This window comes from Falco naumanni, chromosome 2 (genome assembly GCF_017639655.2).
Source record: "Falco naumanni isolate bFalNau1 chromosome 2, bFalNau1.pat, whole genome shotgun sequence".
NCBI classification, from domain to species: Eukaryota; Metazoa; Chordata; class Aves; order Falconiformes; family Falconidae; genus Falco; species Falco naumanni.
The window spans coordinates 83553941-83571111 of NC_054055.1; the positions used below are offsets into that span (position 1 = coordinate 83553941).

At 36.1% G+C, this 17171-nt stretch overlaps 1 protein-coding gene across 3 annotated transcripts in view; it reads right to left on the reverse strand.

Moving 5' to 3' along the window:
• Positions 1 to 17171, reverse strand: part of USP9X (ubiquitin specific peptidase 9 X-linked) — a 106073-nt gene that overhangs the window by 51925 nt on the left and 36977 nt on the right. For all 3 annotated transcript variants that reach the window (XM_040585310.1, XM_040585309.1, XM_040585311.1), the window contains exons 7-14: positions 16102 to 16217; positions 15616 to 15867; positions 15400 to 15538; positions 13614 to 13766; positions 9633 to 9737; positions 7907 to 8113; positions 6815 to 6951; positions 1205 to 1338 (exon numbers count right to left, since the gene is read on the reverse strand). In XM_040585310.1, the coding sequence (XP_040441244.1) occupies positions 1205 to 1338; positions 6815 to 6951; positions 7907 to 8113; positions 9633 to 9737; positions 13614 to 13766; positions 15400 to 15538; positions 15616 to 15867; positions 16102 to 16217 (1243 nt within the window). The remainder of the gene's footprint in view (positions 1 to 1204; positions 1339 to 6814; positions 6952 to 7906; positions 8114 to 9632; positions 9738 to 13613; positions 13767 to 15399; positions 15539 to 15615; positions 15868 to 16101; positions 16218 to 17171) is intronic.

Here is a 17171-nt window from a genome sequence, read left to right on the forward strand (position 1 = left end):
CTTCCTGAAGAAGACTAAGCTGAAGACAGTATGAGAACAGAACAAAACATTTAGTATTGTTTTAACATTAATTAGTGCAATGCTAACATTAGGGAACTTAAATCAGGGTAACCCCCTCTCACGTATTCCTGAATAGAAAAGTACACCTGCAGTATGCAGATATAGCTTAAATGTCATTCTCATTGAGCCGTACCTGGCTGAAGCTATCATCTCCACATGGTATCACTATTCAAGCAAGTCTTCAAGGACATGTTTTGGGTATCTTATAAAATACTCCAAAATTAAAACTGTCTAGGCAACTCACCCAAGTATTAGAAGACACACACACACACTTTACAATGTGCAAATTCTGCCCTCTCTGAACAATCTACACTGAACTCTTACAAAAGATAAGATTTTTGAGAGGTAACTGAAAGGTTAGTAGGATGTTATGATGCTGGGTAGAACCACCCCTAGTGCCAGTAAGTAGATGGAGTGGTGGGGGTGTAAATCTCCTCCTCTCACTTCTGTTGGCTTAATTCAATACATAAAGTGCTGTGGTCCAGTGTAACAAGGAGTTTCCTGGTGATCATTCTCCTTCACTGCCCTACTTCTACCTCAGTAGATAGAAAGCTAATCCAGAATAAGTGTAAACTCATCAACAAAAGGTTGTGTTTAGCTTGAAATACATAAATACTAACATGATGGGCTGCCAAAATGTTGCTGGTAAATGCAGAAAGCAAGCAACTGAACAGCAATGGGAGTTGCATGGTAAAAAGAAACTATCCCTGTGGTTTAAAGTCTTTCTCACAGAGAAATTCCAAACACTGGCTTCAAATAGGTAAGATTTTAAAACTTCTCAAAGGAATCTAACAAAACTCAAAACTAAAAGTGGGTCAAAATCCAAGATTATTATTAGGACTTTCCACAAAAATAACCACCCTAGCCTAAGTAGGGCAAGATGATTTTTATCAATCCACAGAAACAAAAGCCACCACCTCCCCATATTCTGCTGTAAACCAAGTCATTTTCAATTATGAAACAAAATGTTTACAGCTTTTCTTGCCCAGACAGACGTCACAAAGACTATCAACTCCACAGATGCTCAACAATTAAACAAATAGATTCAGCAGTCATTTCATAATGAGAATTTGCTTTGAACTCTCTTTTCAACTGGAGTTTTTATACACTCTATTTAGGAGGCAATTTTTATTTCAAAACTTACCTTTAGCATACTGCCTCATGCTTTCCATATAGGCGGAGAGATTTTCTGCAACCAATGTAACTAGGGCATGATTGTGCTGAAGTTGATTGATTAAGTCATGTCGGTAAAACACATGGGGACTTCGTTGAGTTTGACTGGAATTAAAATACAAGTATTAGAAGAAAAACAGAGAAATCTTGCACTGAACAGTTCAGAAATCAATTTAAGAAACTCTACTTTGATGCAAATTCCAAATTCTCTTAAAAGATCTCTAACAGAAAGCATATTAAGTCTCTGACAGTATTTTTTCTTTTTTCTTCTGACACATTGACAGTTCTTACCAGTTAATTTATTAGTGTTATTTGGTTACAGTACGTATGAAAAATATCAATCTGAGCAGCCCAGTATGCTGCAGGGAGAGTGTCTGCAGCAAGACAACAACAGAAATATCTGCCCACAAATCGCATAGTGAAGACAGAGACCCTCAACTGTAGTGTAACTATAATACACATAACAGTTTATTCCACATTCATCTGATATTCTTTTCTAAATTGAATATGAAAATACTACATAAAACTAGGTCAATTTTCAAAACAGAAGCCCATGGTATCAAAACAAGTGAAAGAACACCAGCCAGTAATCATGACAATTTTTTTAATACTTAAACCTGCGTAAGTCTGCATTGTCTGTTTTTTCTAACAATATCTATCCGAAAAAATGGTACAAACATGAAAAATCATAGTTACGCCAAGCAGATGGTCTAAGAAAAACCAGAAAATTTCACAGAAGAAATACCTCAAATACATAATTAATTATAATTTAAGTCTACTCTCAAGATCTGACCAAAAATGCTACTCTTAAACAATACTAGACAAACTTAGATTACAAAGGTAAACTGCAAAACAAACCACAGATTTTGGGTCCAAAACCCACATGAGCACTATCGAATTATAGAATCTGCAGAGATTATTAGTCCCCAGAAGAGTCTCAAAACTCATCAACTTCTGTAGATCAGAGCACTGATCTCTGCTGCATAAACAATGCAAACTTGCACTGCTCCTCCATGTGGGTGCACCTGTGGGTGCGGGTGCGCATGCGTCCAGAGGTGTTCCTCGTTGTATTGCCACTATAGCCTGCCCTGAAGAAACTTAACTGCGGTTTCAGAACTGTTCTTTCCTTCAACACTTCAGAAGTAGACCACAGATTTAGCTGAACAGATTGCAGGTAGACATTCTAATCCTTCCCAGGAATCATGGTCTCCATACTACATGACCTAAACACTCCAAACATTGCCACATTTTTTTAAGAACAGTAGGAAAAGCAAGAAATCCCAGTTCCAGCAACAGCTGATAAGGATCTTGCAGGCGATAACCACATTTCACTGTAAATATAACAACAACAGGTAACTTGATTTACTGGGCCAAAGATGACTGCCAATCTGGGTTTGAAAGACAGCAACACCCTTCCAATAATATTGTTAGCTGCAACCAACAGATTTCAGCCTGCTAAGTACCTAAGTCTTCAGGAGAATGAGTTTCATAATATGCAGAGCTTTCCAAAACAGCTTGAAAGAGGCACTTCAAACACAAACTACGTTTAAAAAAGACCCAGACATTTGTCAGAGAGAAAACAAGATGAATGGAAGCATGAAGGAAGAAAACATAGGGCTTCATATACCCTGAAAGAACAACCTCTGTTTACGTTTTGAGAAATTTTCCAATTACACTTCATTCCATCTCCGCCAACCCTCCTTGTTCAACATAAACCAGCAGCAAAACCAGCAAAAGACTGGATGTTTCTATTTTAGTGGCTATCCAAGATGTTACCTCTAGACTGACAGATGCATTTACAATGGATAACAGTAAATAAGAACATCTGACTATTTGGGAAATACATACGATGGAACAACTAAAAGGAACAAGCTGAAGCAAGACAGGGTATTTTGCAGAATCAAGCTATTAGAGTGTGTAGTTAAATATTTGTAATATGTATTTGCATCAATCTCACAAAGTATAGCAAAAAAAGATTTATTGGCAGAAGACTGAAATCTTCTGCATTAGACTTTTTTATTTTTCTCCTTTCTCAACCACATGCACAAACAGTATTTTTGGACACATGGGTTTGTATTGGTTAGCAACTACTTCTACAAGTTCAGTCATTGTAATAACTCAAGTTAGGAGCCCTGAGTTGTGAGCTGTTACACAGTATTTGTGAGCAACATTTAAGATGTTATTTTCATCATCTGCTACCATGGAGTCAAAGGCAAGGAGGACTGTCTTTGAGCACACAAAAAAGCTTATCTGACAAGACTTTCCAGCATGCTTTCCGGAATTAAAGCAAACTCCACATGCAGCTACAGAATTATTCCTTAAGTGTCTGAGGTTAGGGTATATGATGATGATGCCATTGGGACATATTCCTTCAGTAATAACTGGGAAGTGTGAAAATTTGAAGCTAACAGCAAAATTCATCTTTTCATTGTGTTTCTACTAAACGGGTATCAAAAGCCAATGTATAAAAAGAAAAATTAGCATTTTGAGATGGATGCTGAAGTACTCTCAAAATACTACAAAGGACATTTCATAGTTAGAATGTATGCTGATTTGCTAGGGCAAAGTGACAAAGGCAAATGCCTAAACAGCTTAATTTGAATGCATTTTAAAAGATTATTTATCTGCACATATAACTTACCCAATGTAATACTGCACATGTAACAGCTTTTGAAGTTAAGAGTTGTACTAGAGAAACAAACGCTACATACGTTACTACAGACATTGAAGGTCCAAGTAGCAGTGACAAAAATTCAGCAAATTCAACAGGCTGAGAGGTGAGGTTGTTCAGCCTGGAGAAGACAGGGCTCCAGGGACACCTCACAGCAGCCTCCCAGTGCCTAAAGGGGCTACAGGAAAGCTGGGGAGGGACTTTGTACAAGGGCATGTAGTGACAGGACAAGGGGGTTTAAATTAAAAGAGGGTAGGTTTAGATTAAATATTAGGAAAAAATTCTTTACTGTGAAGGTGGTGAGGCATTGAAACAGGTTACTTGGAGAAGCTGTGGGTGCCCCATCCCTGGCAGTGTTCAAGGCCAGGCTGGATGGGGCTGTCAGCAACCTGGTCTGGTGGAAGATGTCTCTGCCCCTGGCAGGGGGGTGGAACTAGATGATCATTAAGGTCCCTTCAAACTCAAACCATTCTATGATTTTATGAAATTCTACTATTTAGGCTAAAAAGTTACTTGAAGCTAGCATCGTTGCTGCCTTAAAGCACTAACAACACCCTAAACACTTACAGGTCTTCTCAGTTCTGGGCAAGTAATTTAGGAGACCAATCTGCTACTGCTTGATACAAGTCAAACTTAAGTGCTTGACTCTACCTCCATCAGCCAACACAGAGGAAAAATAAGATTATTAATTACCTGTACACTGAACGTTGAGTAATAAAAATTGACTGTTCCTTAATATTGTAAGTATCCTTGAACCTATAAGATTCCGTTCACCTAATTAAGAATTATTTTCTTATTCTGTTACAATTCTGATTAAGCTAAACTTCCCAAAACTTTTAACATCGCTTTGTGGTCAGAAAGTAGAATTTTGCCAAAGAAACTGTACAAACAATTCACAACTTTGCTCAACTGCAGGAAAAACTAGCAACAATTAAATCCTTCTCCTCAGAAAGATCTCCACAGTGCCAGTTGCGTAAGAGAATTTATACTTGTTTTGCCAAGAATCAGCAGCCTTATTTGTTCTGCACCCAACTTCTGATTGCCACTGCAAATCAACTGGACCACCTCAAAAATAGCAGTATGTAGATTATGGGATTAATGTTGCACATAGAAAGCTCTGTGAAATCTTTTTGAGGCCACTGTCACATCTGTTTTGATCTGGTTTTGATGCAGTTTTGATCCACATTCTAGAAGGATATTACACATTCAAGTTTTACATCAGATACGGTATTAGATACCATTAGAACAGGTATTAGATACATGAATTACAATTTCCAAACTGTATTAGCGTCAAGAATTATCAGAAAACCAGAGGACTGGGCAGTCACCTATTACTTCAAACTTAATCTTTTCACTAACTACATTTCCCAGTCACCTGGGCAGTAATACTACCTGACTAAAAAAGCACACTCAAAACTATTTTGCAAACAAAGGCATCTCCACCAGAAGAGGTCTTTGTAAGCCTCTTGATTAAAACCGTTAATTCAAATTCTACTTTCCTGCCACCTGTGTTTTCAAATTCTGCATGAAACCAAGATATTACTACATACTGCAATACAGACTTCCTTGAAATCTGAGGAATGGAAGAGATGGTCTGACAAAAAAAGAAAAAAGAAAAGGAGATATATTCAAGCCACCTAACTGTATGTATACCATACAGGGAACCTCAATTTCCACAGTCAAAAGAATTTAGGTTCCTCCCAAGATTAATTCAGAGCAGAAACCTAATCAGTGCCTTCAATGAGCTCTGCTTCAAAAATTACTTTAAGCGAAGCCTCTTTGTTAAGGCACTGGGCTGAAAAGCATTCAATCTGAACAAATACCATGAAAACCAGGTAGCTACGGTCACCTAGATCTTACAGCATATAAAAAGGTTAAGGACTCCAAGACACAGAAACCAGACTTGATTGCTAATAAACAGGTAACTTTGTGACACTGTTGGAAGAACCTCAATTACTTACATGAAACTGTAAAGGATTAACATGTCATGAAAATTGAGAAAGATGTTGCAAATTGAATGAATAAAAGAAACCTCCAAAAGCCAGGAATGCAATATTATCACAGCTCCTTAAAACTGTGTCAATAAGGAGACAGCATTGTGTAAAACTGAAGGCTTGTTTTCTTCAGCATTCCCAGCCTTCATCCTTCTTGTAAGCAGACTGTAATAACAACATTGATTTGCATACTTCGCCTGCTTACAAGAACTAAAACAGAAATAAAAAGTATGTGACACCAATATGGAAACAACACTGTTCTGGAGTTTGTAAAAATTCTGATGTGGATACAAAAACTGTTAGGGGCACAGAACCTCAGATATTTCTGTAGTGAAAAGACATTTAAAATAATAAAGCCAAGTACGTATATTTTAACAACGCCAAACAGACAATTGCTTTTCTTTTCTTCTTCCTTTAAAAAACAAAACAAACCCAACACATTTTTAATCTCTTCCATTCGGAAGACAGAATCAGTATTTTTCCCAGACAAAAAAGTCACCTTTGATTTTAAGTATATAAACTAGACAACCTGTATAAATTTAACATCAAAGAATAGGGATGGGTGGGTATGTTTATGTGTCTGTATGTGTGTGCATACATATATATATATGCACGTAAAATATTTATACTTTGTAAGCTAAGTCCACAGATAATAGAAAAACAAACCCAAACTTTCCACAAATCCGAGTACTACTACAAAAATTAATAAAAACTTGTCTGAGGAAAGAGTCAATGCTCTCTTACTGATCCAGGTGTCTGAATTTTTAAAGGCAATTTATACACATTAGAACAAACTCAAGAACATCTTCAAACACAGGTTATGATTTTACCTAAGCTTTCCCTGTCTCTTGTAAAAAAAAAATTTAAATTTGCCTCATTCTAACCCATTCAACTTTTTTTTTTATTCCATTCTTACCTCAAGTTTTGTGGTGCTTCACCAAACAAACTGCAAATTTCTCTAATTTGTTTCAGTGCAGGAATTACCCATTTGTCATTTGTGCGAAGCTCTTCTATAAAACGATCTATCCACTGGATCTTTTGTGTATCTCGATCCTTAAAGAACAAGTGTTTATAATCAAGATCAAGTGTATTGCTGAAACTATCATTATTCCCTTAACTTTACCTGCTTCCAAGACAGGTAAAGAACACACAAAGCCACATAAATACTAGATCAATTGAGTTCTGAAGCATACAAGCATAATAAAAGTATCTGAGCAGCACTATGTGTTGGCAGAAGCTATCGGTATGTTACAATTTCTCTGCCTTCAAGCACTCAAGCAATTCAGTACGTACTTAAGAAAACCTCTAGCTAGACAGAATCATCAGGGTAAATAATTTGCTCTTTCCCTTCTTTCATCTATTTCTGCTCACTTGTACTCAAGAGTAAACTGCCATAAAATATCAAGAAACAATGAGAAACTGTTTCTTAACAACTAACAAACAAAACCTGCTGGTGGCTGTCAAGACAGAAAACGGATTCATTTCTAACCATAATGAATTATTATTCTGGCAGACTTCCAAAGAAATTTGGTTGGGGAAGGAGAACATGTAATAGTTTTCACTGTCCTTTGCTAGGTCCTTTCTAATATTATACAAGACTTATGAGGACTTACTAGGGAAAAAAACCCCCAAACAACAAAAACCCACACAAACAAATTAGCATATTCAAGTTCACAAAAAAGCAAAGTGAGGAGAGGGGCTGCTTCTCCTTCCTCCCTATTCACTTTGGTAGGGTTCTTTCCCAATTCCTCCAATGTGATCATTACAGTATGTCACCAACTGCAACAAGACAAGCAAACTGATGTATTTCACTCTAATTAAAGCATGAACTGTGTTATTTTAAATATGTCCCATACATTTTTAAAGTACCTGGATGTTGACAAAAGTAATAAAAATCTATGGTAAGGAACACCTTGTTAAAATTACCAAGTCCCTTCAATTTTTCACGGGGGATGGAAGGAAACTCTCAAGAGACTGATTTCACAATGGAACATACCAGATTACTCACCTGTGAACAGCTATAATCTAAGATTTTAATATGGGCACTAAGAGCCTGGTCCATGATATCAACTGGTACATCATCACTATGAGCCAAATTCCACAAAAGGTTCAGCACTTTGTGTGCCATCACACCGTCCTTGTCATCCTCTGCAAGACGACGAATCAGCTCAAGTAGTTTCTCACGCTGTTTCTTGCTTGCATTTGTCCAACTTGCCTAAAAAAAATAAAATTGTTTGATATGAAAACCATTTTTCTTAATTCCACACATAACCTGCGCCATTAATGAATGATGGAACAATAAAGGACTGCATCTATATAAAGACCTTTCACATTAATTTATTTCATTAAAAATAGACAGCACATTTGATCAATACAGAAGGTAGACAATTGAATAACCCTTCTAGAGTTCACAACTAAAGTGTATTCAACTGGAGACTTAAAGGAAAAAAAAGGATCTTTATTTAAATAAAGATCACAGATGTGCTTGCAAAAGTTAACATTACCATTGGGAAGCTCACCAACAGTCAAAATAGTGGACTCAGCTGTTTCTTGCAAATGCTTCCTTAAAACTCCTGTGCTTATACTTAAAAGGCTTCTTAAATAGCTTATAATCACTCAATGAATAAAATTTTAATATCACTTGTGCTTCTGAATCTAACTGAAACAAATGTCCTCTGCATTAAGTTAACCTTTTTCTGAGTACACTTCTAATACAACATTACTTCATATCCATCTCTCCAAGTCAGACACAGCTTGAGACAGTTCACACACAGATTTTTTCAGCATTTAGTTCAGTTATCTGGATTACAGAACATTAGACCCATATTCAAACCAGAGGACAACCATTAATCAGAGCACAAATTGCATGTAACACAATATGTGACTGTAACACATTTCTCTAGAAACAGAAAACAGTCTACGAAGCTGGCTTGCATTTTCTAGTACAGCAGATCACCTCCTAAAAGTGAAACAGTAAAACAAGTCAGACAGCACCACTATTGGAAGCTACAAATGTTAATGTTAGCGCACTTAAAAGCCAGTGAATAACAAACTTTCAGAAACAAATTTGGTTTGTGATTTCAGTTATATCATGATATGTTTATAAACATTCAACTTTATCTTCCTGAGACTGTTTCATTCTGTATCTATGTTAACCAGAGTGAAATTACAACATGATGAAGAGAAGGCTGGGGGAGCAGGGAACAGTAGTCCTTGATCCTTGATGTCCTCTACTTAAAGATCAAAAGTAGCAACGGCCAGTAAACTTGATGAAAACTTTTCTAATGCTAGGAAAAAAACATTATTTGCTAAATCACAAACAGTTGGTACAGTGGAACAAATGCAAAGAGGTATTTAAGATAAATGACTTATTTTATTAGAAAAATTCAGAATTTGTAGGATTGCCAAATGTCACTTTAGTACTACAGACCTCAACAGAAGCTGATTACTGAGAAGCATTTAAATCAGAAAACAGAACTGTCAATTAAACCAACGTAACTAGCCCTTGCTTTAGACAGGAAGTACATAAAAAAAATATCTTACAATGAATGCTTTAAACAATAGCACATTCTAGCATTTCTAAAATTAAGTATTACAGACTGCTGCTACACAGGAAGAAGTCTTAACACAGGTAAACTGTATCCAAAATAAGGAGAGTAGATGCTGAAAGAGTCACAAGTCTGTTTCCCAACTTCATAATCTATTTCCTGAATAGTCAAAACATGCATAGTTACCTTAAAACAATCAAACAGGTGATCCAGCTGTTCAGGAGAGAAATCCCAAGCTAATTTTGCAAGGAGATCATGTACATTTTTTACAATGGCTTCATGTTTTCCTGCCTGTCAAGGAGAGAGAAAGAATCCACCAACATTCGTAGTAATCCATATTAAGTCAAGCAGCAAGACATCCGACATCATTTTTATAAGACAGTTTGAGGTGGCCAGCAAGAAAAGCTGATGCTGAGGGAGCAACATGGCAAAGTGAATACTTCCTTCACTGGGAAGTCACAGTATTTAGATCTCCCTTCTACTACATCTAAGTATTTAAGTGTGCTCCCTGTGTGTGTGCACACAAGAATCTATTTAGAACATATAAACTCTGCAGTGTCACAGTATTTATTTTTTTAACAAATCATGCTGGGACAGCAGATAAAGTCTAAAAGGGTATTTTAACTTACAAATCAGTATTTTAAGTTAATGTAGATTTTAGTTTTTTTAAAGAAAGGGCTTGAAATCCACTTCTTCGATGGAATTCATTGAGGTGTTTTAAGCTGTAAAACAGTTTTTAGTATTTCCACATAGTTTCTCAGGCTGAAGTACTTCCTTCGTGCTAGTAGATCCATGGACAATGAAAGCTTTCTATTAAAACAACTTGTTGACAGACAACAGTTTGAAGTCCAGCAGCTTATGAATTTATGAAGTCTAACAATCAAACAACTAATGGCAAGATGTTGATTTATATACTATGCATGAATTTAAGTGAGAGTTTGGTCTATATCACAATTTTGACACTTAAGGAAGACGACTAAGGAAAAAACAGCTCTCTCAATTTTAACTCTGGATGAAAAGAAAATTTCCTTCCTACATGCCCTGGCTGGAAAATGCATACTATATTTTAAATCTGCATTCAAAACCAATTCTGGACTATGTGAATCGATAGCCGATTTACTGTAGAAAAATTTCCTGTAATTGTAAAATAAAAAATGCTAAACAAATACCTAGAAAACAAACTCTGATGTAATTAATCTTATACAGTATTAAAAATGCATACATGAGCAGTTTTTGAAATTTATTTCCTTCTAAAAGCTTGCATCGGTAGTTCACTTAAAAACAAAAAAGAGATTAACAGCTCTGTTACATGCTGTGCTGTAAATTCTTTATAGCATGCCATAAATTTTTCTTTTTAAAAAAGTGAATTTAAGTAGTAACATTCATTTTCATGTTACGGGTCAGATTATGACACAGAATTACTAAACCACTTATTCCACTTGATTCTCATAAACTAGCTTTTTTCTCTTACCAGACCATTTTCTGGACAGAAAAAAAACTGGCAGCATAAAAGGCAAAAAGAGCATCTAGAATACAACAAATAAAAGTAGTATGCACAGCTGCGGGGGGGTTGGGGGAGCAGGGCAAGAACAGTAAGAATAAGGCAGGTTTTTAAGAGACATGAGGAAGCTGCACAAGACAGTAGGAGTAGGTAAGAAACCTGGTGTGTGACCTGTCAGCTAGCTCTGCAGAAACAGGGAAGAGCCTGTAAAATTCTAGTTAAATGCTCCAGAACATAAGTAATGAGACTCCAACACTAGTCTCTTCAACTTTATTTCTTGTCCAGCTGCATCGTTCCCTGCAACTCAACAAGCTGCAACTTAATGCTTCCATTTAGAGACTTGCAACATTATTCCCTGAATCAAATATACTTTGATATTGTAAGTGCTGGCTTTATAAGACATAAAAACACGTCAATAAAACTTTTGTTGCCTTCTAAAGGCAAAAGCAGCTGTCTATACTGCTTTTCGTAATCTTAATTTTATTCTATTTGTATACTGAGATTCTCAGGGGACTTCTACACTGTCAACTGTAAATTTGTGCATGCTCACCCTGTAAACCCAGGCAACAACGGCACTAACCTGAAAGCAAAACCACACTGTTGCTGCACTGAGCCAGAGCTAAAATAGCCTGCCTGTTATATAAAGCCACACAGTAAATCAACTCCTTGCTACTGAATTTCATGCTCCAGCTGCTCTTAGAAGTAGTCATGTAATAAGAACTTCTAAAAACTACTGAACACAGGAAGCAGTGAAGTTGGTAAAAATTATTCTGTATTAGCAGATTTTGGTATTCCTACCTTTTAGTCCATTTTACTTCCATGGCCAAAGCCACAGTGAAACCATGCACCTGAATAAGACTTACTGAATTCAACTTTCACACACACACACACACACCCCCACCTCACCAAACAGGGCAAAACTACAGCAAGTTCACACCGCAGCTACCTAATTGAAAGTGTAAGAAGCAAGCACAGTAACCTGGGTATTTGAGGGCATGGGAGATTTATTCCCCAAAAAAATTTTCAATTTTTTATTTCAGCTGTTGGGGTGGACTATCCCTATCTTTTAAGGGTTGCACCACTTGCTCACACTTTTCTAGAAGAGCAAAAAAGTTTGGCTTAAACTAGCTGATCTGTACGTCCCATTTCCAGGCAAGTCATATAATTGCTTGGAAGACTTTTCTCCAAATTTCAGATTTTTTTTTTTAAAATAAAAAGTGAGGCTCTAATATAGCTAATAGAGGCCTACCACCAGCAAGCTAACTTCTCAAAGTCTTTTTTGCCCCACAGACTTCTTACAGTCTGGAAAGGTCTACAGACCACAAGCTGAAAACAGTACGATCACAGACCTTAATTCAAGTAGTCTGTGTACTGCTCTGATACATAGTTTAATTTTCTAAACAGGACTTCAGGATCATGAGAAAATTAAGACTTTCTTGAGTTTCAGCCTGCAGTTACTATCATTCTGAAATTGAAGTGCAGGGATTATGAAGTTAGTTGAAACACCAGAGATCTCAAGTCAACCATCCACTACATCACCTGCAGTCTCAAGTGTTTCAAATGTAACCTGAAAATACCATGCCCAAAAATAGGGACACCTGGATAAGTCCACTTAAGCCAAACTGTTAGAGTTTCCTAAGAACATAAACTAGAGATATAATACTACCCAATTCCTGTATTTGCCCTTGTAGTATACATGCCCAGCTAGCAACTTAGCACCACACAGCTGCTTGCGCTCACTCTCTCTCTCTCTCCACCCCACAGTGGAATGGAGGAGAGAATCAGAAGGGTAGGAGTGTGGAAACTCACAGGTTAAGATAAAGAGTTTAACAGGTAAATCTTCTGTGCTACTTACATAGCCCCACAGAACTTACTATGAAGAAATTTAACTCTATCCCTGCCAAAACCAGTACAGCTCTCTACCCTGGAAATAACATTTAGCATTCCCACACTTGAAAGACTGCCCTGAGGGCTTACTTGTACAATTAAGAGTTTCACTACCTGTTCCTTATGAACAAGGATATACGTACTCCTGCTTGGTTCTATCCTAAAACAACCTCTTCTTTTCTGTCTATTCAATAATTAACAATTATTTTGTCTCTTCAGCAACCCAGAGCTAGGAAGCCCAGCTTCACTCATCATTTAAGTAAACAAGCCAGTATCACAAAACTTGTAATTTTTCAAAAACAATCATTACAAAGGGAAGAATCTGATGTTAAACAACTTCTAGAACAACCACTATTATAACCCTTATTAATAACAGTGCTCTGCCCAGGAAAAATTTATACAACCATGGTGAACTGGGACTAGCAATACAAATTCTTAGTGCATTTTAAAATATTAAGTCATCATGTATCTTATGCCTTCATAATCTAGACTTTGCTCAATGTTGAGGGTTCATTACTACTTAAAAAGGATAATCTTTACACCATGTTCCAAGTTGTCCCTTTAGACTCTGCATACATGTGTAGCAGACCACTTCTGCTGAAGACATCTGAGAAGGCAATTCTGGAATCCAGGCCCCCCAAAAAGAACGCCATTTGATTTCAAATTTTTCTTTAGTTTTGTCTAACACCAAGTAAAAGAACCACAAGTTGTCTTCTCAATACATAACATACAACAAGATCCCTCCTGTGCAGCAGCAGACAAGCAGTTGAATTCTTTACCTGTGCAGCCCAAATGTTGTCAAGATCCTGCAAAGTGAGGGCTTTCTCTTTGATGACAAAACGGAGAATCTTCTCTAACTTCTCTACATACTGAGGTTGATGAAGACTATCTCTCAATACAATTGATAAAATATTATTCTGCTGGATCCACTCCTGAATATAAAAAGAAAGTAGTGCCATCTCAAATTACTCGAAGTGCTGTCACTGATATTAAAGCCAAAAAGAAAAATTTCAACTCTGTTACAGACTAATAACTTTACATATAATGTTTTAATTGAGTGAAGTGAGAAAGATGACGCTCAAGAGGAAGACATTTATCTCTAAATTTAATTTATTCTTTAAAAAAAACACCCAGCATTTTAAATAATCCAATACACTAGTCACTGGGATATCTTAAGAGGAAGTATTTTTTCAAGCATATTAAAGTCATGAACTCAAAGCATAAAAACGTTCAAACAACTCAAACATAAAAAGACAACGGGAAGAACAGTTAACTCTTCTATTCAAGGAAGAAAATTTTTTTCTTCCAATTCACAATCATTAAATATCAAAACCAAACTGTTTTAAGACACTTCTACGTTTTACCGGTAGACCTACAGCCTATCACATAAAAAGGGCATAAGCAAGGACTGAAAAATAAGCAGGCTAGATTACTGAGGTATTGCTACTTATCGGGGGTTTTTTTTTCATGCTTCTAATCAAATTAGAGGCAAATATTCAAGTCATATTTAGGAAGATGCATTTTACAGTGGTGCCATTGACAGTCAGATTAGCATCATGTAATTCTTTTTTCAACTGAAACAAAGCACTGTGTGCTCTGAGCACGGAAGAAGAAAACAAACATAACACAACATCATACCTTCCAAGAGTGTCCTTGATTACAGACTTAGAATATTCAAGCTAGTCTCATGAAATACTTAAATCTAGAAGTTTTCATTTAAAAACAGAGGTCTGATCTGAGATGCCAAACTATAGGGAGTATGTAAAAAGACAGACCTATTTCCTCCTACTGCTTTAAAAAGTCAAACTGCAGCCATTCTTTTTTTGTCAGCAGTCCTTTTGCAAGATTATAAACCTCACAACAGGTAGCCAGTCACAAAGATGAGGCAGAACAGTGCAAAAATCACTTAACACAATTAAATTTCACAAAAATGAAGAGAAAATTGTCCTTATTTTAACTTTATAAATGCTCATTTTAACAGTTCCCTACACGTGCACTCAAGCATGAAACAGTATTCAAAAATATGTAAATATTATATAAATAAGAAAGTGGTATGCAGAACTTTCTGTACCAAAGAATCCAGCTTCTGAAAAGTGGAAAGCAGAGTATTCACTTAGAACTCTGACGAGAAAAAAATTACCTGAAGCATAGAACCCAGACCATATCCTTATTTAAATGAACATTCAATTTTTAGGTACAGTGGCACTGAAGTTTCAAATGAATCACACCTGTTTTATCTAGGGTTTACGTTATTTTATTTCATTTTGTTGGGTTTTTTTAAACATTATATAAACCCCATACTATTAAAGGATCCCTTTTTAAAGCACATTTTTGGCAGCACTGAAAATAATTCTCAACAGCAGCTTTGAAACAAATACAGCATTTTTTCACAGAAAGACTACTATTAAAATGACTTACTACCATGATGTGATACCTAATGTTTACAACACCAGATATGGAAATTAGTAGCATGTGCAGGATCCACAATATACAGCTACTCCTACCGTTAAAGTAGTAAGGAGGAAGCAACTTATTCAAAGAATTTCGGTGCAGAGAAGAACTTACTGCCATCCTTTCAGCTGTAAGCCACTCTTCCTCTTCAGGATTACCATGCCGATGAGTATAATACGACACACTGGATATTACTTTGTTAACTTCATTTAGTGCATTCATTTTACCATTGAAAGAAGAAATTTGTAACAACCTGCAAGAGAAAATAAATGTAAGATGTGTGAAAAAAAATGTCTGCAGTAGCATATCATATTAGGAGTAGCATCTTACCTAAGTATCATTTTTAACCTAAATATTTCTAAGTTTTTTACAGTTTCTTCTTGTCCTGGAACTCTGGAAGCTAAGTTCTTTAGAGATTTGATTATCATTGACAGAGCATCATTTTTGGCTTCATTCTTTGCTTCTTTTTTCAGTTCATCATCTGTTAAATTTTCTAAAAATTGTGGAACCATTTCTATAATTGGAAGGAAATATTTCTTCACTGTATGCAATGTGAGAAATTCGTAACATTGTCCAAATGGCCTAAAAATAAAGGAAAAAGTGATCAAAATTCCATAATATGTAGCTGTGTAATATTAGGATAGCAGGAGCAATTAATTCAAGGCAATTCAAGTCTATTTACAAGCACATGAAATGTTGAAGGTAAACACAACTAGTTAAGAGACATGATTGAGAGCAAGTGTTTCAAGAAAAGACTAAGTTTCGCGCTCTTAGTCCAACCTTTCCAAATATGTAATTATTTTAAAAAAAACTCACTTGATGAGAGCTGCAATTATCTGAACATTCAATGCTGATCCACTCATGAAGCGATCATGCAAGATCTGAAATCCATTTAATGTGCCAAACTTGTTGATAAGATCTACTAACCAACCCTGCAATATAATAAACAGTTACTTTCTGACATTTACAAATTATCATCTAGAAATACTTCCACATACCTGTCAGTAACAAAATTTGCTTACAAAAAGTCCTTACAAAATAAACTGTTAGAAGGTAGCAGAATGGACAGTGAACCTGCCTATATAGTTAAAATACTCAGTTTTAAGGAAGTGCTTAAAATAGGCAACAAGATCATTCCAATTATCACATCAAAGAACAGATGCTATATATTAGCTATTCAAAGAAATTGATCAAGTACATAGTAATAAAAAGGACTATACTTCAGGTTCAACTTTGGCTGCCTAGTTACTACAAGCAGCATGACAATTCTGGTGTTTTTTTCTGGTCCTGGATGTGATAGTGCTGCATATAAAAGCAGTAAGAATGCAAAATAATATTCTTCTAAACACTGTTAGCAATGAACACAAGGAAAGCCATGAGTTCTTTATCTTTGGTTCTTACACATCAATAGCTAACAGTTCCTATAAAAAGAAAAAAGGAAGAAAGCAACAAAAAAATAGTTTAGTTAGCTCCTGACATTGTACCAATGCCATTTGGAGTACAACAGAGAAAAATTCAGATCCAAGAACTGGAACACATAAAACAAAAAAACCAAACAAAATACCCAAAACCTAAAACCATACTGACACTAGTATCCCACATCAGATTAAAAAGATTTCTCCCATCACTGGGAACTATAAGAAAAAAGGAGAGAAAATTCCTACTTTAGCACATACTCATCGCCTCAGAATATGTCGCCTACAAAATCATTTTGAGTGAGAAGGTAAATCCCTCAGCTGGCAAATACAAGCAAGCCAATTAACACAGTAGGAATGACATTTCAATAGTTGTGCCACCTTACCATAGAACATGACACAGTTTGACCACGAACCAAAGACTGAAAGAGTGAGAAGGGGAAATGTACATTATATCATTACCAGTTAAGA